Source organism: Neolamprologus multifasciatus, chromosome 1 (genome assembly GCF_963576455.1).
Source record: "Neolamprologus multifasciatus chromosome 1, fNeoMul1.2, whole genome shotgun sequence".
Classification (NCBI taxonomy): Eukaryota; Metazoa; Chordata; class Actinopteri; order Cichliformes; family Cichlidae; genus Neolamprologus; species Neolamprologus multifasciatus.
In genome coordinates, this window is record NC_140439.1 from 23,910,443 (window position 1) to 23,934,029 (window position 23,587).

A 23,587-nucleotide genomic window follows, 5' to 3' on the forward strand; every position below is an offset into this window, starting at 1 on the left:
TTAGAGCTGTGCAATTGAATTTCACAGGATATGAGGCAGCAAATGGCATGTAAAGGCTGAAGCGTCAGACGGTTCCTGCCACACGGGCCAGACAGATAAGGGAGGTGTAAGTGAAATCATTAGGTAACTCTGCAGGACATCAGGGCCAGTTTGAGGTTGGCAGGGGGCTATGAAAGCCAAAGGTCCTCCTTGAGCTCCATTGAACACCCACTCAGCCTGATATACATGCACTTACAAACACACAGGGAAAATCACTTATACAAACACAAGCTGCAAGGCAAACAAGGACTCGAGACAGAGACAAGCACACAGCCTAGTGCTGTTTTTCCACCCCCCCAATCCCCACCCACAAACACATGCACATGAACGCATATGGAAATGCGCTCATGCACACATACACACACCACTTCAGACGCCTCATTGAGGTATCAGCCCCAGCGATTGTATTTGTCCACCTGGGTATGAAAGAGCCATTCTGACCTGTGTGGCAGAGACAGCAGTGTGGTACAGCTCCAACCGGAGCCCAGCTAGGCTACGTCTGTCTCAGGATCTCAGGGAGGGGAGCAGCCAAGTGTGGATGCACCTCATTACCTCACTCATCCACACACCAATTACCCCTAAATAAATACACCCAGCCCACAGGCAGCAACAATGACATCCAGCCTGAAAGGGAAGAAAGGACGGCGTTCAGAAAGCATTTGCACGCAAAGAAAAGTGCTGTTGGATAATGATGAAAAAAAGTACGAAGAAAAGAAGCAAAAAGAAGAACATGCAGGGGGCTCCAAGTCTTTTAAAGAGCTCAAAGACGAAATGGAGGAAGAGAAAGAATGAAACAAACACAGAGCAAGCAGAGTGAAGTGATTCAGAAAATGATAATTTCTTGCTAAATTTCACCCAACACATCCGCAAATGATTGTTGTGGCGGGGGAGGGGCAAAGTTTAATTGTTTTAATGCATGCAGCCATGAGATAGCTCTGCCGCGGACTAAAATGGTGATCGCTGTAGAGCCGACACATATTTGCATGTAAGACAGACTGCTTGGGGTAATGGTAACGGCGCCGTGTCCGAAGGCCAAAAAACCCAAAGCTAGAAAAAAAGACAGGTTGCAATAACCAGCCGCTCAATTCCCACAAAGTTTGACAAAATATCGCAGGTGGCATGAACTGTGAGAAGAAATCCTCACGCCTTAAATATGAGAAAACGGTTTAAGCTGTTAACAGTGAAAAAAAACAAAACTCCATTACTGGAGTGAGAAGGTGAGCGAAGGATGCAGAAAAGGTGTGTGGCAGAGAAAAGAAGACAGATGTGTTTTCAGTGAAGGGAGGTACAAACGAGGAGAGGAAGCCAAGAGTTCCTTCATGCCCCCCACCCCCACCACCCCACTCTCCCACCTCCCTCCATGTGGGATCTTTCTGCATGAGTGACTCTGTCATACCTGGGGGACAAAATGGTCTCTCTCTCTCTTCCTCTGTTTGTCTCTCTATCTGCCCCAGTTCTTCCTACCTCTACTCTTGTATGTCTGATGTGATAATAGTAAGCCAAGCTTTGCTAGTTGTGTGGTGCTGTGTGGTAAAACAATGTTAAAACTAATAGTATATTAGTTCTCACTCCAGTACTGAAAATAGTTTACTACAGTCCTCAATATATACATTTATTAGAGACCCATGAATCCCTTATTTTGGCACCAAAAGCAAAAAAGATCATGCACTTGCACACGCAAGCAATCAGGTGACGGGTGTAACTTTAAGTTGCTAAGGATGGTGCGCTCTCCACTCTCCAGGATCATGTAGAAACTGAAAATAACCCACATGAGCAAAGCCAACCGGTTCACCTGACCACAGGCAGATTCCTGGTTAACAGAAACAGTGGCTGAGAACGTATCAGATTTCCACACTGTTGATTCGGTTTAATAAATTGAAGATGATGGATAGAGTGGAAGTGAAAGAAGCAGGTTTATTAGGATTCCTTCCTGATGGAGAGCTAATTGAGGGAAGGCACGTTGTGCAGGTTTGGTGCCACAAGTGGGTGGAGTAGCACAGACATGCTGTGGCAGCATAGTAAGGATTCCTGGCGTACAGCTCAACCCTTAACTGGAATCAGAGTGCATGAGAATCCCAGGCTCGGCCACACAGAACATCACACAAGAGGCCTGCACGGACTTACCTGCCTTTTACCAACTGCATTGTCTGCTGGACATAAAAATAGAAAGCTGTTGTGTCACCCTCTCTCTCCTTTTCTTCCCAGCTTGACATAGCCTAGAGGTTTCTCCTGAGACCTCCAGTGTTTTAATTTTCTGCACCCTACAACATCAACACATGCTGCTGTCAAACCCTGCAGCACGCTTCGCACACTGACGTATTGTGAACATATCACATTTTCTTAAAGGTTTCTAATTTTTGTTTTTAGATTAAGGCTTTCAGGCACACACACACACACACACACACACACAGAAATTAGTATCTTCACAATTTCAGAAAGCGTGTGAAAAACCATGAAAATGCTGCAGCAATTACAGTATCTGAACCAGCTTCCAAGACAGGTTTGCGTGACTTGAGAGATTTCACACACTACCTGTGCCTGATTGGAATGTACAGGAGATATGCAACATCCCCAACACACACCCTCAGGTGTTTTTCAATCTGTACAATTCAGGAACAAACTAAATTAAATCCGCCTGCTGTTGTTTGTGTTCATCGAAACATGTCCAGTGGACAAGATTACACAAGCCAGTCATCGATGTCTCTTACACAACTGATCACTAAATTTATTCACTAATGATGAACTCGCAGCTACAGGTGTATGTGGTCTATAAATACAAACTCTCAATGGCTGAAGGGTGTTTGTACCTTAATGGTACCTCTGAGACTTATGAGTTACGGATCAATCAAATAAAGTTGTTAATGTTTAGCAGAGATAAAAACTGTTTTCTACTGTTTTAGATCCCTCCTTGTTACAAAAAAAAACAGAACTTTATAATTATATAACAGACACTGTTAGAAATCAATGTGTATTTTACAATGAGACAGTGTAATTCTCCAGTGTTTTATCACCAGAGATAATGTATAGTGGTTTTTTAGAAGAAAGGAAAAGATAAGACACAGTTCCTTTAAAAATAGAATTTAAGTCGTTGCTCTTGTATGTTTCCTAATTGAAATAATGTGTAGTGTACTTCTGTGTGAATTTGTCAGATCTAATATTTTGTCATCAGAACACAACCTGTTCTGGTGGGTACCGGTAAAGCTTGTTGCGTGAAAACAAAGTTAGCGTTTCCTATTTCTTAAAGACATAACTTCCCGACAGTGTTCATCTGCTGGATATACTTTTTTAGGCCTGCCACTTCTATTTTTTCTCCTCCACTTGAGTGGTTTCCTCAATTTTGTTCTGGACACACTGCACACCATGAGATTTCGGACAATAGCTCTCTGAGGATCACCTTCTTGGTACAAAAATACTATTTTATGCCTGTCAAACTGTGTTAACTTTGGCATTTTTCATAGATTCAAGCAAAGAATGCCGAACAAATGTGTGTTTGTCACAGGCTGCTAGTCACAAAGTGCCCAAAGACACAATTCAGAATTGGTTCTTTGCCAATTTGTTGAACCAGTGTTGTCTAGACACAACACTGGTTCATCCTTTGAGTTAAGTATCTCTTTTTTATGCTTGAATGATTCATAGGTCAATGTTCAGTGACTAAACAAACAAACCCAAAACCTTCCTCTGAAAAGTATTAGTTACAAGGACCCGACTGAAAGTGAGGGGAAAAAGAAGCCCACGTCCAAATAAAAACTTTGAAAGAGCTTCAGAAAGCTGGGAGAATTATTCCTAAACATCACTTTAAAAAAATTACAACAAACTCTCAAAGTATAAAGAAATGACGTGTACTTCATGACTTTTGCATTTCACTGTAAATAGAAGTACCAGTTATAATAATAATATGTTAACTTTCTATTCTTACAAAGAGCAGGAACAATGTCATGTGCTAACATTACAAAGTCAACAAGTCATAACTTATAAAAACAATATAAAAATGTTAACACCTTTGTAAACATGAGGCACCTGCTCATTCATCCACCCAACAAATCCCTAAATTAGACAGCTACTCTGTTTGTCATATACTGATTTGTGGTAAGCAGACAATGACATAACTTGGACAAGGTGCTTTGAGCACAATCTCTGAATTAGCAGGACAAAAATGGCGCATCCCAGTTTCATTGGCCATACAGACTGGCAAACAGACTTACTTCATCTGCCAAATCCCTAAATTAACACCTTTTTGGTGAGAAAGCTCAATTTGGAACACATCACACCAACACCACAGCTGGCATTCAAGGGTAAAATTAATTACTTCAGATACATGTGCTTCCTCTCAAAGTGGCAGACTTATTTGCATTGAGGAACATTCAGCAGAAGTAATCGATGCACACACAAAATACGGCCACCCAATGACCCCGGCCCCGTCTCAAAGTCCCTCCCCATCCCCAAAGCCCTGACGGCTCAGCCATGCATGGAGGAACAAACACAGGTAGCGAGAGCAAATCAGACTGCAACAAAACACAGAAACATGAATGGGAAGCATTACAATGACGGGCTGGATGCAGGACAATGGGCCCGCCATTAAACAAACGGCAAATCCCAGGATGGGCTGCGGGAGTATGATACCGATTACAGGCACCTAGTCCCTGCTTGGGGAACAGGGGAGAGGGAGAAAAAAGGACACAATATTGCAATCTGACAGCTGACGTCTTCATATAAATGTATGAATTTACATTCCAATTAGAGGAAATTTACATCTTAATCACAGCGAGCAGTGTGTCGGTCCCTCGGTTAGTGTGTTGCTACGGTAATGAGGTGGGATGCTGCTGTGCTCTCTCATCCAGACAGTGATCTGTCAGCAGACGACACCTCCCTGTTATGAGGGAGCTGCACCCTTAAATGTAACCGCCACCACAATCCAGTAATATTCGCTGAAATCTGTCTTAAATACCAACAAGGTGTGAGCTGCCACCCGAGCATAATGTGCCAAATATGGAGTTTGAAAAACATCAAACACATCTTAAATACAGTGCACTGAACCAGGAGTGTCTTTAACTGTCACTCAAGTGACAAGCTTTCAGTACTCTGTGGCATTCCATTTCAAATTTCCATACTAATAATGGGTATATTATCTTTAATGGTTTGACTTTGTTTTATGGCATTTGAAATGGATGGTGAAGCCATCTGTAGAATTACTCAAACATACAGTATTATGTTATCAGATCACATGCTTTGGCTCTAATGAAAGCAATGTGAACAGGTGAGATGGAACAATTGCAAATATATAGTCAATATCATTGCGGTCATCTTTTACATGAATGTAAATCACAGCATCCAACACACACAAAAACTCAAGGAAATGACACTATGAGTTCTCAAACAGCATGCATAACTTCGTAATGAGGGGGAAAAAGCCAGCCTGCAAAAATAGTAGTGGGAAAGCAGTCAAATCTTCTTTTAAAAAAAGGACTTTCCTGAGGACTTGAGGACTCTTCTTGTGGTTTCATTTAATTAGCAGGCAAGCGCTACTGGTTTGGTTGCAGATTCAACTTCTGCACAAAAATTGCACTTCTGATGTCAAATTTAGCAAGATCAGAAAAGGGTTGATTAAATTAAACTCCAAAATTTTTGGAAAATGCTTTAATCCAGTGACATCATGTACAGGAACGCTGACTGCTGACAATGCAGTCAGGGAGCAGAGATTAGCTACCACCAAATAGAAGACCACATAAATCAGTTTAACACAGTCCTTTGCCAGCTTCACGCTTGACTTTAATACAAGGAAGTACGAACAAAAAAATTGGAGGGAAATGAGGCATGGCTTCTTTATCACCTACCTCGTAGCCAATCAGACCCATCCTGCCAGAGACATTGCTCTAATGGCTGATATCTATGGAAGCAGCCTATTACTGAATACTGCCTGTAATTAAGACAAGTCAGATTACACCGAGCCAGTGCATCTCCTCTGATATGTAGGCTGCCATTAAGGTCTGAATTGGTAATGCACTTGTCCGCCGCATTCAAAAAAGGAAAAAGGCCCATGTGGAAGGGGGGGGGGGGGGAAAATCGACTGTAAAATATTGCGTGTCTACGGTAAGTGCTGAACGCATCCTCAAACATTACATGGGGTGATATGTGGGGCGTGGCTGGGATTTCACTTTAGCCTGCAGGCTGTTTAAAAAGAATGCCAGTAAGCCGCACACAACCCCTTTGGGTTGCAGATTGATTCCCACAGCAGTGCTACTTTGCCTGAGCACTTTTGTCCAGGCATCCAAATTAGATCGTCTCATCTTTTTGGGGGGATGTGTGAGTCTGTGTGCGTAAGTGAAATGAGGTTCGGCGGTTGAGTTTAGCTTGAATGTTCGCCATGATTACAACTTCTTAAAACAGGCAGCAGCTTATAAGGTGCCAGGTCGACTTTGTGTCTGGAAGTAAATGAGGTGAGACGAGTGAATGCGAACGCTGTTAAGTTGGAAGCAAGGTCATGAATGTAGAAAGATGACAATCTTAAAAAGCTGACTATGATTAAAAAGAGGACTAGAGTACGGAAGCCTCCCACAAAAGAAACAGTGAATGAGAGGGACACAGAAGGAGGGACAGCGAGTGAGTATGAGAAGGAAAAGCACTTCTTTTTCTACACAGAGTGACTCTGCTAACACTCTATCTACTCGAATATTCACCACTACACTTGCTTTGATGCACTATTCCTCACTCATCCGAGCATGCAAACCCTCCTCTCGACACACACACTCTTCATCATAAAAATTTTCCTGCCTGTTAATATCTGTGCAAGTCTCCGTGCCTCCACACACACAAACACATACTAAGATGTCAAAAAATTCACTGTACTGATTTTGATTATAATTTTGCATTGCATACCTGCCTCCTTACAAGTCCTCTGTTGATTCAGAAAGCTCAAACGATGACTTTGTTTTTAAGAATATGCATTAAAGGAAACTGTGGACTTTGATGTTTATATAGATAAGGACATCGTGTATGATCTTTCCCCTTGTTGAAGGGAACAAGGTATTACTCATATGACTAAATGAAGTCAATGAGTAGGTGAAAAATGTATTATTTATTACAAAATCCAAAAATATTGGCAATTATATCTTAGTGTACAAACAATCAAAAAAAAAAAACCTTTTGGACTTTCCAATTAAATTGAGGCGCTCGAGTTTCTTGCTTTTAATCTAAAAAGTTTCATTACAAGTACTGAAACACAGTTTTCATGAAAACTAAATCAGTATTTTAAAAACTGTATAGTCCATGTACACATAAATCTAATGAAATACTAAATTTAAGCACACCAATACATATATACACTTACACCCATTCGCAGAGGGTGATAAAGCAAGTGTACGGTACATGACACCCCCATTCAAATATTCTGTGTAAGTGAGCATACAACATCAGACCATCAGATCACTTCACTCACCAAACATGAAGCCTTTAATAGATGTGGAACTGGATCTTTTCACACCACTGAGTCACAACTCACACAGAAGAACAGCAGGAACAGGATGACAGTGCAAAAGGAAAACAAAAACAAAAAAACCCTAATAATAATAATAATAAATAAATAAAACAATGAAGCAAATTCCAGACAGAAAAAAAAGAATATATATATATACACACACTTGTGGCACAGGGATCAAGCAGAAGTGTATTACATTCGATTAGATTCAGGCAAATGTTTGCAGACTTGACAGAAAACACACTTGTCTGAAGAGGGGAGAAAGGATTCATAAGAATCCTCAGACTAACATATGGAGTAACCTTTGTGGCCTTCCGGGACTTAGCGGTGGTGGTATGGTTACGCGGGGGGGTCTAACGCTCCAAGGACTGTAGGCACGCTAGGGAGAGGTGAGCTGTCACCCCCCATTATGATCACTGCCTGTACCCATAAAGGGGGAGGGCTAGGAAGAGAGCAGGCAAAACAAAAAAAAAACGAAAAAAAAAAAAACTGGTTCCTCTCTAACCGCCATCTAGAGCCATCCCTGGGCCTCAGAACCCTTGGACTACAACTGCCTCCTGGGAAACACTTGCACGCAAGTCCTTCTCATCCCTGGCTAGCGGTGGGGCATAACGTGTGCATGTGGGCAAAAGGAGGGGTTTGTGTGTGCTTAGTTGGGCTGTGTAAGCAGAATGTATGGATTTTGCGTAACAAAAGGAGACAACTGTGCATGTTTTCATAATTGGTTCAGAGTAAGAGAATACTTAATAAGAATAATTATTCAGTTTGCCAAAAAACAGAGATGCAGAGAAATATAGTGCATTATGAAGCAACTCTCTTTCATTAAATGTAAACAGTAATTCAAGGGCTCAGTGTAATAAGAGTCCCAGTAGAAACACATTTGACAATCAGTAACTGACATAATTTGTATTTCTTAAAATATCTGGGATGCAGTGCAGGAAAATAAACCTGAAGCACAAATAAAACAAACAAAATGTTCATGTTTATTATAGTGCAATATTATGTGCTAGTGGACGAGTAGCTTGCCTCAGATTTGACCTTTTGCTGCCTTTTGTGTAAGTTTGGGTGAGCGCTGCTTCTGTGCATTCTGTTCCCCAGATCCCACTCCTAACACCCCTGTCACTCATCATCACTCATCATTGTTAGGGACAAAAGGAAAGTTTGGTTAAGCCACACACTGGAGTGCTCTCCCACCCAGTGTCCACCCCCCACCCTCACACGTTCATGTATGTGCGTTAACACACATACAATCACACACACAGTCGCGCACAGATTTCATTTTTACTTTTACAAAATAAATATAAAACCTCTGAGTCACACATGCTGTCTAACTCACAAATAGGGTCGCAAACTTTTCAGCGAAGCATCATCACCTTGCCCTCTAACTTTTCTTTTGAACTGCAAGCTGTCCTTCGAATGGCCCTCTGACTCATCTACTGTGTATAATTAAAGTCTATTCAGGGCTCTATACATGCCCTAACTATCCTCCATCATCTGACTGAGCCTTTCAATGGCCACCTGTGAACTCTGAAGGACAGGGACACTTGCCCTCGTAAAATTCATGAGCACCACTACATTCAGCAGCCGGCTAACTTCACTCAATGGCCAACACCACTTTAAACAACTCTGTGTTGACTGTTGGGTGAATCCTTTTTAAATGCAACCATATTCACAGTAGCAAGGGTTAAGTAGCTCCCATGATTAGCTGAAACAAATGCCTGTATAGTGTGCTCGGGGAAGGAAAAAGAAAGAGGATCAAGAGATCCAATTTGTTTTTGTCATTGAGGGATTGCAGACAGTGAAAGTAATTTGAAAAAAAGGCTAAGTGTCCAACTGATCTGGTATTTCTAAGCCTACTACTTTGTGATGCAAACAAATTAATGAGTAAATGATGTAAGCACATTCTTTATGTCCAGAATCTAGAAATGATGGATTTCTAATACCAAGACTGTTGGAGTAAGAATGGGAAAACAAGCTTTTAAAAAATGTTGACGTTCGAAGAACAACATGATTAAGGGACCAAGTTTCTGCTACTGTATTACTATAGTTATTGCACAATAGCACAGATATATAAGGCTGACTGCAAATCTTTGAGATTTCACCTGACTGAACAATATGGAATTTTAACACAAGGCCACGTCACTACCATTAGTAATGATGTTTTGAGAAAATTTTAGCGACAAAATGAGATGTGTGACCAAAAAGAAGCCAGAAAATGGGTGAAGAATGACATCTTCAATGTAAAATACATTTTGAATTCATCATTTGTTATCATTGAATGGCATAAATGCGCAAACTGTTTGCTTGTCAAACTATTTCACAGGAAGACTAAACTGTTAACAAACTTGAAATTACCTGAAAATTAAAGGAGTGAGTCTCTGGGTTTGCAAATGTATTAATATTAAAACAGCATAGCATTACATCGGCACTGAGTGGACACATACACACACTCCTCCTCCTGACCCCCCAGGACACTGAGCGGTGAGAGTGTGGGAAAGTTATTTTTAGGACCCATGCAGACTGCCTTCCTGAGTTTGATGCTCCTGCTCCGGATCAACATTCCACCTTTGAACCACACCAACCATAGAGCCGTTTGTGCTCATGATGGCAATTTTAACGTTCTCTGCGGACCAACAGCAGGAAGGACACCATTTCATTTAAAATGAGAAAGCCACTGCCTTTTGCATTTTTTTGTCCAACGATAATCATGGCAACAGTCTTTCTGTGCAAGTTTAGAAAGAACACGTTTTGAATGCAGAATATCTGTAATATTAAGTGTTTATATCTGGATTAATGTGTTTGAAAGTTCTGAAAGTACAAATTACCAAAATGTACCTCTTTTCAATTTTACATGCAAATTTTAAAACATACCCATTGCAGTTATTTATTCAGAGGTCTCTGAAATTACACTGAACATTTTTTATGCTGCTGGATGTATGTTTGTTTGGGGGGGGGGGGTTGTTGTTGTATTTTTTAAAATCAGGATTGTGCCTGACTATGAGGAAAAGGAATATCAGAATTTACAGTGGCAAACTTGACACTCTTGCAAAGAGTTTTTAAGACTTGCACAGAAAGTGCATAAACCTAAGGCAAAATTAGACACGGTCTTTAAAAAGATAGGAAATAACAAAAAATAAATAAAAATGAAGAAGCCAAATATACAGTGAGACTTAGTTTATAAGCACCAGAGGGCCTATAGTTCTCCAGTCACTACCATTATGTTAATACGAGCCCTTTTTGAACAGGCTTACACATACCCTATAGTGCCACAAGACCCCATGGATGCGGGGTGGCATACATGTTATAGCCTTTTTCCCTTTCTCTAATGGGAGCTGAAGACAACTAGGGCTACTTTAATCAGGTCTGAGTCCAATGTGGCCAGTCTAGTCTGATGGGGGCTGAGTGGTCCATGGACCATGTTAAGGGTTCACTGCTCACTGATGAAACAGCTTCACTTCCAGGATGAGTTCAAGCAGACCACACTCTTACTCAATCTGGCAGGAGGAGCACATATGCCCTGTTTTGTTTTGCTTTAATACTGTCTGTTTGAAAGAAAAGTTTCGGCGTTTTGTTGATATGGTATGGAGGGCAGCACATTTGGCTGCCCCAAATATTCTCGCACTGAGCTTTGACTTGGCTACAACAAACACAACTGCTACTGCTTTTTCTCCCTAGGTGCTGGACAATGAAAAAAAAATGCTCATTTGGACTGTTTTAACCAGTGTCCTTAGTGATTTTCTGAACCTTGACCTTGCTTGCACAAGCACATCTTTAATAGCTTGGCTACAGTGACTTCACAGCAGACCACATATAGCACTACAGGGAGTAACATTTCCACTCCCACACATAAAACTCTGCTGATTTGTTGTGGCATTAGTGGAGTGGATTTGGTTGTAGGTTTGTGCTTGTCTTAATTAACACATTTATCAAAGGTCGCTATTTAATAAATACATAAACTTGTGCAGACAACCTGAATCGCATGGATGTCAAGTGCACCCAAAAACAAACAACCCCCCACACCTCTTAAGAAAAAAAAACAAAAAAAAAAAGTGCACATTTTTGCAATCCACACACACCCAAGACTCAGCACAGCCACGGTATGAGCTAGGCTCAAAGACACACGCACATTTGCAGAATAGATAAAAACTCTGCTAAATAATAGATAACAATCTGATGTATGTTGAGAATATTGTTCAGCTGAGGGGTGCGATGGCGTGCCACTGACTGGCCTGCACCAAATTGTGTCTCTCGTTTTCATACACGCACAAACCATAAGCACACCTCATTCCCAAATGCAACAGAGGTTGATGTGCACCAAGGGAGGAAGTATAAATAATTCAACTGAAATATTATTCCAAGGGTACCATTCCCATCTGATCGTGACTCCCAAGCCACATGTGGGAATCACAAGCAGGTGTATGGAGTTTTCAGTGTCATTAATAGGTTCAGGAATTCCTGTAAGCCCACTGTTTCAGATTTCTTTTCTTATCCGACGAACCGTCACTATGATCTGCTATTGGAAGTAAATATTAAATGACTGGGTTCAGCTCTTTCTCCATTTCTGTTCTTCTCAGCATTGGCTTTTCTCTGATCTTTAACACTGGGCATTATTGGAGACTTGGGGAGTCTTATATACGATTAGGCATCAAATACAAACAACCATATAAACAAAAGTAAAAACAAGGCCCTGAAGCTTGTTCTCTGTCGAATTCATTATGTATTTTACAATTCTTTCTTTCCGTCCCTTTTAGACGGTTTGGTGCCTCTGAGGAAAAGCCCTCATTTTAATTAGACCTGACCTGAGAATCACTTAACTGCTCCTCTCCGCTCATGCCTTCCCCCTCCTCTCCAAGTCTTCGCTCTGTTCCTCACATAGGTCCATTAACACCCTTCCCTTGGCACCCACAGGCTTCAACAGGGGGCAGACGCAGGCGTTGTCTTAAAGACGTTTTGAGGACATGCCAAGAAACATTAACCTTCTCTATACACCTCCCTCGGACTCTTTCAGTTTGTCTTCCCGTTCTTCTCAAGTCTTATTCTTTTCATCACTATCATTATCCTCTTAATATTATTTTCTGCTATCTTGTGGCTTTCCTCCAACGCACGTAAAAGTTAACTACTCACGTTCATGTCATGTGGGATGGAAGGTTTTTGGACAACTTGAGAAGTTTTTGGGAGAGAGGAGTTGGTAGTGTCAGAGGTAAATATATAATATAGTGTAAAAAAAGTTCAAATATGGTAGACTCTGCATTTTTAATAGCATTTATATATGGAGATTTAAATAATAGAAAAATCTAATCAAAAAGGAATTGTTCTTCAGGCTTCTTGAAGGACATTCAAAACCTCCAACACCAGTGGCTGAAGGGCAGTCCCAAACATAACTGAGCCTTCACCATGTTTTACAAACAGCTGTCGACACTCCATGTTCTTCCTCTATCCTGAACTCCTTTACACATAATGACCACAGAAGTCTTTGCTGCATTTTTTGCCATTTCTCAAGGACACGACTTTCAGATACTGTTCGACTGCTGTAGATTTTTTTAATTTATTTTTTGGTCTGCTAGCTCTGTTGTTGTCCACTTGTCCAGTTTCCCCAGATTTTTTAAAGGCACGCTGCACACCATGCTGAGATATGTCATTTTCAGCTACTAGCTCTTAGAACTTCACCTTGTTGGTGAAAAAATATTATTTCATATGTGTCAAACGATTTTATCTTTGAAATTTTTTGTTGATTCAGCTTAAAAAAAATGGAAACAAATGAAATGTTGACAGACCGCTCGTAACAATGTGACAAAAGATACAATTTAAAATTAGTTCTTTGACAAGTTGTCTGTCATGTACGGACAAAACACTGTTTCATCCTTCTAGTTCTAGTTAGGTTCCTTTTTGATCCTTGAATAAGTCATAGGTCGACATTAAGAGGCTGAATGAAAAGTATTTGTGCTGAAAATAAGTGAAAAAGCAACCAAAGTCCAAAGAAAATCTGAAGCTATCATGTTTTTATTTAATTTAATAACTGTATAGTACTCTGTTTATAGTAACCATTATCCTTAATGTAAATATGTAAGAAAAATTGTGTATGTTTCTGTTCTGTGTCCTGTTTGTTGTATATGTGTCTTTCCCCTTGTGGGACAATTAAAGGATTATTCTATTCTATTCTATTCTATTCTATTCTATTCTATTCTATTCTATTATCCTTCAAAGTAAATAGCAGAAATTAATATTACCTGTACCTTGATAGGTGACAGAAATGGTTAAGCCATTTCTAGTTGACCCTGAGGCTGGTTTGGACTGACACCTCAAAAAAGTGGTGTCATACAAATGAACCAGGATGTGCAATATAATTACAGGTAAGAAACTGTGATGTAATCCCTATATTTTATATGATCTTTGTCATCATGTGTCATCCTTTCTTCACCAGCTTCCTTTCACTGACTCCTTTCTCTTTATAATAATGCAAAATACTCTAAAAATATAACAGTTCTCAATGACACGAAACTTTTCCTATGTATACACTACACAGCCATAGCAAATGACTTGTCAGAGCAACAGACATCTCCGCATAGCATCTCTAATGGAGGACTAATTTGACATAAATCCTTGTCTTATGGCGTATTTGACCCCGTGACCTATCTCTGGCACCCCAGTACCCCACGGGCACACTGCCTGTCAGTTTAAAGGGTCAAACAAAGGTAAAGAGAATGTAATTGCGTACTATCTACATTCTTCAGGGCTTCATCCTTAAAGCATCTTCCCTTGTGAAACCACTGACAGAAGCCTGTATTAGCTGAGTGACTGGGAAAATTCTCACACACATTGCATGTTTTCAGAAAGTGTCTAACAATTAAGGCGTGTCCGCATTTCCCAATACATATTTGCTTGTGCCATTGCATGAATGTCAATATCTGTATGTGTGTGAGAGCAAGTATTGTTTGTCTCTCTGAGTATGTGTTAATCTCTTAAACACCTAACACTCCTCTACCTGCTCAGACAGGGCCACGGGTTAATTCTGGCTTCAGGCATCGTGGCTAATAACTGCTCATCAACCGCAGCTTGAACTCTGAGAAACATCATGAGCTATCGTGGTGACCTTAAAAAAAGAACCAACAGAACACTGATTGAGGAATGGGGGAATTTATTTGCTAAAACCAAAATCCACCATTTAAAAAATATATTCAAAACTAATAAATACAAGATTACTTTCCTATAAATAATGCCTGCACTCTGTGAGCTGGCAAACAAACACTTTCTGCGTTCCAGAAATGTTAGGGGATATAAACATGAGTCAAACAGCAGTTAAGAAATTAGTTACCAGGACAAATCTATGTGTGGTTGGGGAGACATGCAGCTGCCTGACCGAGCTGGTGAGAAGGTAGCACTGTCAATCATCTGTCACTTTCCACCACCGCATCGCAAATTAATCTAGATAGATGATAAATAGAAAGCTGCTGCATTCAGTGCCTTTCATATATGGAAAATGAGTCAACAGTTGAAAAAGGTACATAGCAACATGGATCTGTTGAAGACTGAGCAGTAGAGAAAATGTTGTATTACGTGGCTCCAGGCAGAAGAGTTGTAGCATGAGTAAATGAGGTGATTAGCAGGGATGGTGTGGGCTGTCACACGTCAGACACCGGGCTTAAAATCCAGTCACCATCTTATGTGTCAATCAGCGGCCCACCGAGGCAGTTAACCAATAGGTCAAACACAGTATACACTGAGCAATGTATGTGTGAGATGCACACCAGTAGACATATATACCCATACTCTGCAACAGTGAAGGAAGAGCATGTGCATTCATACCTTTGTGACATTTCTAACTCAGATGATGTACAAATTAATGACAGCGAATCACAATGCCAGAGAACACAACACAAACCACATAATAGGGCATTACAATGACTAATATGTGTTTTGGCTGATTTGATGCATGACTGGTGATACGATGTTCTCTGGAAAATTCCCTAACATATAGCAATGTCTCATAGGACTGTGATTGACATTTTATATTAAGTACGATCTTGTGTCAACAAGTGCATCCATTTTACAATCCTTAAAAAAAATCCTAGGTGGATATTGCAGAAGTTTTAAGCATATGTTATAAAGACACCCATATGGAAAAGATAAATATAAATCTTATAAAGTTTGTATCTGTCTTGTGTGTAACTTATATAAAAAGCATACAAGAGTGAAAACAGATATAAGATCCCTTGAAAAATTATATAAATGAAACTTGTATGTTTTGGATACTTCCTAAAAGAATATATGAAAGTAATGAGAAAGTGGCCACTTTCATGAGTGAATCATATAAGCCTTATATGATTCACTATATTAAGTAAGCCTAATCTTATGCAAGTCTTTTATAAGTTTTTACTATTTCTTTTCCATATGGGCAGCGCAAGAGTATGACTCCCACTCAGCAAAAAACTTCAATAAAGCTCCTTAAACAAGAAAGGCAGACAAAGCTTGGTCTTAACAATGTGCTGCTGGAATATATGACAGGGGATCCAGGCCCCACAGAGCTACTGGGATTCTCTAGGCCTCTGAACTCCTGGCCTGCCCAATACAGAGCCTAATTAAAAGACCATTTAGGATAACTATCTTGACTTTTACAAACCTAATAAATCACTGGAGTGGTATGTTGGGGAAATCAGAGAAAGGAGGAGGGATTGGGTCAGACAGAAGAAAGGGTTGGAAGGACAGTTAAGGCGAGCAAAAAAATGAGAAAGGATTGACCATAAGATGGAGGGAAGTTTGGGGGTGGCACAGGCATTTCTCTCCTCCCCTACAAACCCTGGCTGAAACAATAGGAGTCACTAAGAGCCATGGACCAGAGGGTGTGATAAGGTAATGATAATGTAATGAGGACCAATCATGAGGCTGAGCTAAGAGGAGGGCCCCTTAATTTCTCTCTGGAGTGGCAGCTCAGTGACAGACTGATTGCTCTGCCCGAGAGTGATCGCGCAAAAGAGAAAGAGTATGATCAATCATACATCAAAATGAATGAAGAAAGAAGAAGCCCATACAATCACCTAGGTACACACAGTAAAATAAAATGCAATCCAAGAAAACATTTCCACTCTAAATTCTACATAATTTCTATTATTGATGCCACAGTGGTTGTTGGTATAGGTGGTGTATTGCACTTCATTACATCATTTTGCTCTCTTGTGTATATAATATACTGGATAAAATGTTAGAAACATGCACTAATACTCTAATTAATTTTAAGTCATACATGCAAATGCACTAATGGGTCTTTAGATGTCACACTGGAATTTCAAGCTATCTTACATATTAAGGTAATGTTGCTCCTTATTAGAGTAAGCACGCAATCTGAGAGCTTTTCTTTCTCTCTGCAAACCCTGTTTGTTGCTGTTGCCTCATTCTTGTGGCTAAAAAACAAAAGTACTGAGTGCTAAACTAATGCAGGGTCACATCCTTGGATCAGAGTCATGGCTGGTAACAAATTAATGCAATCCCAACATAACATAGAAAACTACATAATTAACTGTCATAAGCAGCAGAAGCAGTATTGTGTATTTATGATTATAGATGGATTTTTCTCACTTTGTTGCCTCTTGGCATTACACTCAAATAACTGTGGTAGCAACAGAGTGTAATCAATAGCTTCTCCTTTGATTTTGTCACCCAATAGCAGACAAAAGTAAACAAAAGTTGGCAGAGCTTCGCCTACGTGAGAGAGTTCTCATCTGCACGAAGCAAATGTAATCTTTCTTAATAAATAATTACTTTGTATTGACATCGCTTTTGGTTTTAGGTTAATGGCTACAAGGCAGGTTACAAATAAAATAGACCAGGGAGGTAAAATCAGGGCAACTAAAAAATTCAAACATTTTTTTTAAAAAAGAAAGAAAAACAAAAAAAAAAAGGGTTCAGGGTGTAACCCTTGGAATACTGTATTTTTAATAAATAGATCCTGGTTATGCTGAGTACCTTTGACAACATACCTCAATACTGAACTGTTTTCTCTTGAGCTTAAAAGCCAGGTCCTTGTGGTCAGGGAGTTGGCTCGCCAGACAGTTCAGGTAAGGTACTTGGCGTACGTGTAGCAGGCCTGTGAAAGGAAGAGGGAGCAGATTAAACCTGAAATACCACACAAAGTAAGAGCTTCCTTTACTTCTTCCTGCCTTACTACTTCATTTATTACAGAGCATGTGTATTTTATTTGACTGTGCCAACAGAAAACCCCATTGTGTTTCTCACACGTGCCATTTTTTATATAAACATAAAATAAGTGACAGCATTTTACAGATTTACTGAGTTACTACCAACTAGCAAGAAATTAACCTTCATTATTATGCTCAATACCCCTATTTTGGAAGAATGCTGTTCTCCTGCACCTTTCAAGGTAACGTTTTAGTATGTAGGCAGTAGCTGTATGAGCTGTATAAAAAATTGCTAGTGACCCCACGTTGACCTCAGCAAAAACTAATATTAAGTTTGATAAATCCATTCGTAAATGCAAGTCTTCATGTCTTTACAGATTAGTATTTTAGTAACAGATTATATTTTTGAATGTTTCAGAGTTTTGCAATGGCTTTTAAATGTGTAACTGATCATTATAAAGTTTGGGGGTTTGTTTTGAAAATTTGCATCTGTACAAGAGGATTAAATTTAAGGCACAAATTAAATGTAAAATTACTAACAACTAAATCTGCAATAGAATATACTGAGTAAATGTCATTGGCAGACCGAAATGAAGAAGTATTTTGTTCACATATCTGCATGTTAGACTTTTTCTATGATTTGGAGTATGAGCGAATGAAAATTTGCCAACTTACACTGGGACATACTAGAACAATAAGGACACAAGACAAAAACGCAAGCTACGGATTCTTACAAAGTTTTGGTGGATTTTCCCCCCCCCCCCCCACTCTTAGTCCTCAATTCATTCACCCCAGTTTTCTTAAAACTGGTTACATACTGTAAAAGTAGGGAGGTATAAATAAGTGTGAGAGAGAAAAGGAGTGATCGAGGGAGTAATGGAGAAAGGAAGACAGACATAAAAAGTGGGGGATGGTGGGTTCTCTCCTCTGTGCACTTGGGTGATTTCCCCTTGCCTGATTTGCAGTGACAGGCTTCCCAGCATGCTTTGAGCAGCCCTCAACTGCTGCCGCAAACACGCACGCGCATCCGCACGCACACTCTCACACTCGTACCAGATGCGTTTGCACTCATGAACACACATCAAAACAATTGTACACGTAAATGTATTTCATAACCCAACCAGAGATTCTCTGGCTGGTTGAACAGGGCAAACATATATTTGAACAAGGTGTGCAAACAATATTAACTGCAAATTAAAAAGAACGTTCTGTTTTGGTTTTGCAAAACAAAATCATTAAAAAAAATTATACATCCTCACACTCATGTTGCAAAAGCTGAAAAGCCACCTGCCCTCACAACGCAGAGGAATGTGATCACTGCTGGGATGTGTGATCTAAATAAAACATGCTGTTGGATGAAAACAAAATCTGCCATTGAATGTTTTCAATCTCATCCCTTCATCTGTCACAACTAGGGCCGTATAACACGAGGGGGGGGTGGGGGGGTGGAGGGGGGGTGAGAGGAAAAGCGCAAGAGTGAGTGGGAGAGTTCGAGAGGCACTGCTAAAAATACCCAACTCGCTTAAACTGACCTTTATGCGTGGAGGGTGTGATAGAGTGACAGAAAAGAGGAAAACATGCTGGAGAAAGAGGGAAAGATGAAACTGTACAGAAAAAGTGATGGTGAGGACGAGGAACGCAAACACAAACTACGGTGCCTGCCCTCCCTTCGTGTTTCCTTATTTCTTTCTCTCCAAGTGTCCCTTACCAGTGTCCTTTCCCCTACTGAAAGCCTTGCCCTCCATTTATTAGCAGAGCATGCTGGCCACGGAGACATTGACCGAGGGATAGAGCGATAGAGGCAGAGAGGAAGAGAGAGTGATGGTGAGAATATCGATTCCCCAGTGTTGGTCTGCTCTGCTCCAGAGCCTCAGGGGTATGGGACTGGGGATGAGAGTGGGCGAGGCGAGAGGGAGAGAGGCTCTGCTGGAGGGGGGAGGCAGGGATGGAGGGTGGGGGCAGTGGGTGCGAGGGAGAGGGGGTACAGCGTGGCAGCTGAATCCCCCCCGGCCTGTCTACTGAGGAGCACGTCTGATTGAGCAGCAGCACACTAACGCGCACTGACAGTCTGGCCTGCAAGGGGGCTGCCCTGCCTCCATCCACAGCCCAGCCTCAGCCTTAATGCACTGCCTGTATGTATGTGTGTGTATTTGATGGAAAAGAGACAGAAAGATAAGCGTGTGTGTTCTTACCATGGTAGTCTTTGTAGAGAGGGTTGGTCTCTCTCTCAGAGCCTTTGAATGATTCCAAGGCTATGGCATTGTCACATAGCCTGGTAATGTTGCCCATTAGAGCCCGGTCCTGTAGGACAGAGACAGACCAAGATTGAGGGAGGGAGGGAGGGAGGGAGGGAGGGAGGGGGAAAGACACACAGAACATTATCAGGTAATTAAAAGCCTCCTGACGGGCCATCAGAGTTTCAATTAAATTAGGTCATCATTTCCTGTGACCAGGTCATTTCTGCCCATGGCTTATGTGAATGTGATGAGGGATAGAAGGGAAAGTAGTGATGGGGCAAACAAATGGAGATAAACCTTAAGTCATAGATTTGAAGAAAAAAAAAAGAGAGAGAGAAAAGCATGGGAAAATGTGCCACACTGTAAATATTTGATTTCATCAAATGTTTTACGAAAAAGCTTATAGCTGGATAGCTGGTGCACAAACTTAAACCTGCACCCAGCAGGGGAGGACTGGGGAGAAGTTTGAGAAGTAACATAGGCTTGGAGTGGATAGCTCCCCCTACTGGTTTGCTCAGTGACTTGACAATAAAGTGGACAAATTAGGGCTGAATACAGTAGAGAAAAAGAATGAGGAAGGAATATACAAAAGGGTGGAGGCAGAGGGTAAAAGAGTGAAAGGGAGGAAGAGAGAGGGACATTGGGACATAGGGGGAGAGGGAGTCCTGCATTATTAATCCCTTTGCCTCCTGAATCATTCACATCCTCTCTCTGTGTTGGCTGCCACCGCCTAATGCAGTTTTCATGCCTTCATGTCTTTTCCCCACTCTTTCTTCTTCCTTTTCATTTTTGTCCTACTTTTAAAGTATGCATATCCTACCAGTCAATACCACCAGCACTTACAGAGAATCTGAAGTCACTCGTGCAGCAATTACAGCCAATTCGAGAGTTTCGATAAGCATTATTCAACACATTATTAAAAACACTAATGGCACAATATGACTCATTATCTGAGCGATAGCCCATGAAAAACTTTATCTGTACAAATCTGTTTGGAGGATTATAACTCTTCTGTGTGCACATAAATAGATAGATTAGATTCCTTATCAAGGAGGGATTTATTTCAAACTTTCCACATACAGCAGCTCAATTTAATAGCAACAGGGCAGAATGAGGTCGGTAAGACACGCACATGCGCCTCAGCTTCTTGAGTTTTTAAAGCAATAAAAGAAATGCTCCCCCCTGCTGAATATAATTCTTTATATGCTATTTATAATTAATAAAGGGCTGTAACAAGACTCGTTTGAGTCCTGTAATTAAACTCTATGCTACCTCAATAAATTCAGATTATGTCAGTGCAATTCCTCTGAAACCCTCAGCTTCAGCTGATGACCACTGTCTGACAGGTCACAGAGAGGGCCCAATGTTCACCTTATGCTGCAACATTACAGCTATTGTTGTTTTCATTTGGCTGTTTGACTCAATGGCATACAACTAATGCCACTGGGTATACATGTCATCAACTATTAGACTGCAGAAATAGCAAGTAAACAATCTTATTAATATGATCCCAAATCAGTCTGAGTGAGTTAAAGATGACTTTCTGATGATCAAAAGTTGAACAAAATGAAAATATGAAATATTCTCTTGAAGATATGCAAAGAAATAAAGTCAGTAACAGGAGTTATTTTACAACTGAAAAAACTGCTCTGCTCTTCAGAATGACAAGAATAGGCAAGTGTTATATTCATAGGTAAGACTGCAGCTTATATAAATGGTGTAGAGGCTATGTGGACATCTTTCTGGACGAGCTGCAATATTTACGTCAATCAGGACAACGTGTTAGCCTGAGCACCAGGTGAGTATAGATAAGAGTATAGATGCATTATGGGGAAGACTGTGAACTTTACATTTGTGTGTAGGATGGGTGTGGTAGCAGGACCAAGTAAGATTGAGGGGAACCAGGCTAAGACGTGCTTAATTAATATTTCAGATGGATTGTAGCACCGGGCTGCTGTGAGTAGGCTTTCAGTGAGTTGTTCAGCTTCCCAAGCTGTTCAATAATGTATTGAGTATTGTAGGCTAGCAGCAGTGGGCTAGCTGGCCAAGACTAATAGAGCCTTGGCCAGGTAGCCCATTGCTACTAGTCTAGACAGTTTTCCAGAGGCCATACCTTCTCCATTATAACTATTTAAGAAATGCTCTGGCACAAAAAAACTCTTCTACCATGTCAAACTAATTTCTGTTATCAGTTTGAAGTGAGTAGGTTTTACACACCACTGCCTTCAAATGATTAATCACTTTACTGAGTGAATGAAATTCACATTAATTGTATAACTAAATTATATAACTAATAATAAGGTCACATAGCCCTAATTACCTCTATGTTGGCTTAGTTACTGAACACCTGATTCAGTCCAAAATCTCCTCTCCTGTTCTTCTCCAACTCATTCACTTCTCTCCCCAGGGTGGAGGAGGGGGAGGGGACAGATTAAGGGTTTGGAAGCTTGGCCAGAGTGGGACAGGGGGACCGCTCCCACCACAGCTGACATCTGCTAGTTAGCCACTCTACCTTTTTTTGACTAGGCCAAGGCCGCTGTGCAGTGAGCACATATAGGCCTGGAGCCAGAGCAAGTTATGACAACACAGCTGTTCTGTAAGTTACTGACCTATATCTTTGTATAAAAGGCTCCGAAATAACAGTGTTTTCATGCTCTTGTGATTGAGTGAGTGAGTAAGAAAGTAGGGTGTTACAGTAAAAGAGTGGGCAGGTTGAAACATTTTGGCAGAAAGTCTCAGATGGCTTTTCTGGTGAGTGTGCTTCTGTGGTTGACTGTCTGGGGGAGGGCTGTGGTTTGCCATATGCCTCAGCAGATGACTCCATCTTCACACTGAGAGGCCAGACTGGACACAGGCGCATGCACGTGGACTCCCCCCAATTGCCTAACCACACCACCCACCTCCTCCCAAGATTTACACTTACAACTCGCAACTGCAAGGACTAATATTAGTAAGATAATAAAATGCATACACAGGCTCACACTCTGCTTAAAACTCTAATTTTAAAAACAGCACCATAAACCGCCTCACAGATTCAAAGGCCTTTAAAATAAGTATGCAACTGACTGTGTTTGCTGCAAAAGCATGGCTTCCAGGAAGTGGCCTGAGTCATACCAAGGTGACACTGAACTACAGGGTCAGGAGGATGACACAGTACAAAAGACTTCATACTATGCACTCTACTAATAAAAAAGACATAATCAAATCAAGTTTAAAACATCCCACTGGAGGAAAGAGACACAAGAATAAATGTTTTTGCACGTAATAAAACTAGCGACAAACCTCTTTCAAAAAGAGATTCTCAACTATGTTTAATTGTTTACACATGTCAACCAGTGTTTTACCTGAATAAGATGAGAAGGAACAGTAACTACTGCAACTGACAGTGATGACCTCAGTAAGGCACGCAGTCCATAAAGAAAGGTAGTCAAGGCGTGGCTATGCATGGGGTCGTCGTGGCAACTCAGGTCATCATTCCACAAAGCTGACCCAAGAGAGTGAAGCCCAACACGCAAGATATTACGAGACATGGACTATAAGATAAAACAAAAACAAAAGAGAAAAAAACAGGGTCAGAAATACAGAAAATATTCAAGAAAGAGTCGTGCAAATGTGTTTTCTTTTACAGTACAGTCGATTGCAATAACACTGCTTCTGAACATTATCTGAGAACCGCTTTTAAATGATTTCAGTAAATGGCCTTGGGTAGT

The 23,587-nt window shown here is 40.7% G+C and overlaps 1 protein-coding gene across 1 annotated transcript in view; it reads right to left on the reverse strand.

Annotated features, from left to right (window-relative positions):
- The window catches only part of elp4 (elongator acetyltransferase complex subunit 4), a 53,459-nt gene that overhangs the window by 12,894 nt on the left and 16,978 nt on the right, over positions 1–23,587 (reverse strand). Inside the window, exons 7-9 of the mRNA XM_085167354.1 lie at positions 23,222–23,410; positions 19,833–19,941; positions 17,482–17,588 (exon numbers count right to left, since the gene is read on the reverse strand). Of these exons, the coding sequence (XP_085023480.1) occupies positions 17,482–17,588; positions 19,833–19,941; positions 23,222–23,410 (405 nt within the window). The remainder of the gene's footprint in view (positions 1–17,481; positions 17,589–19,832; positions 19,942–23,221; positions 23,411–23,587) is intronic.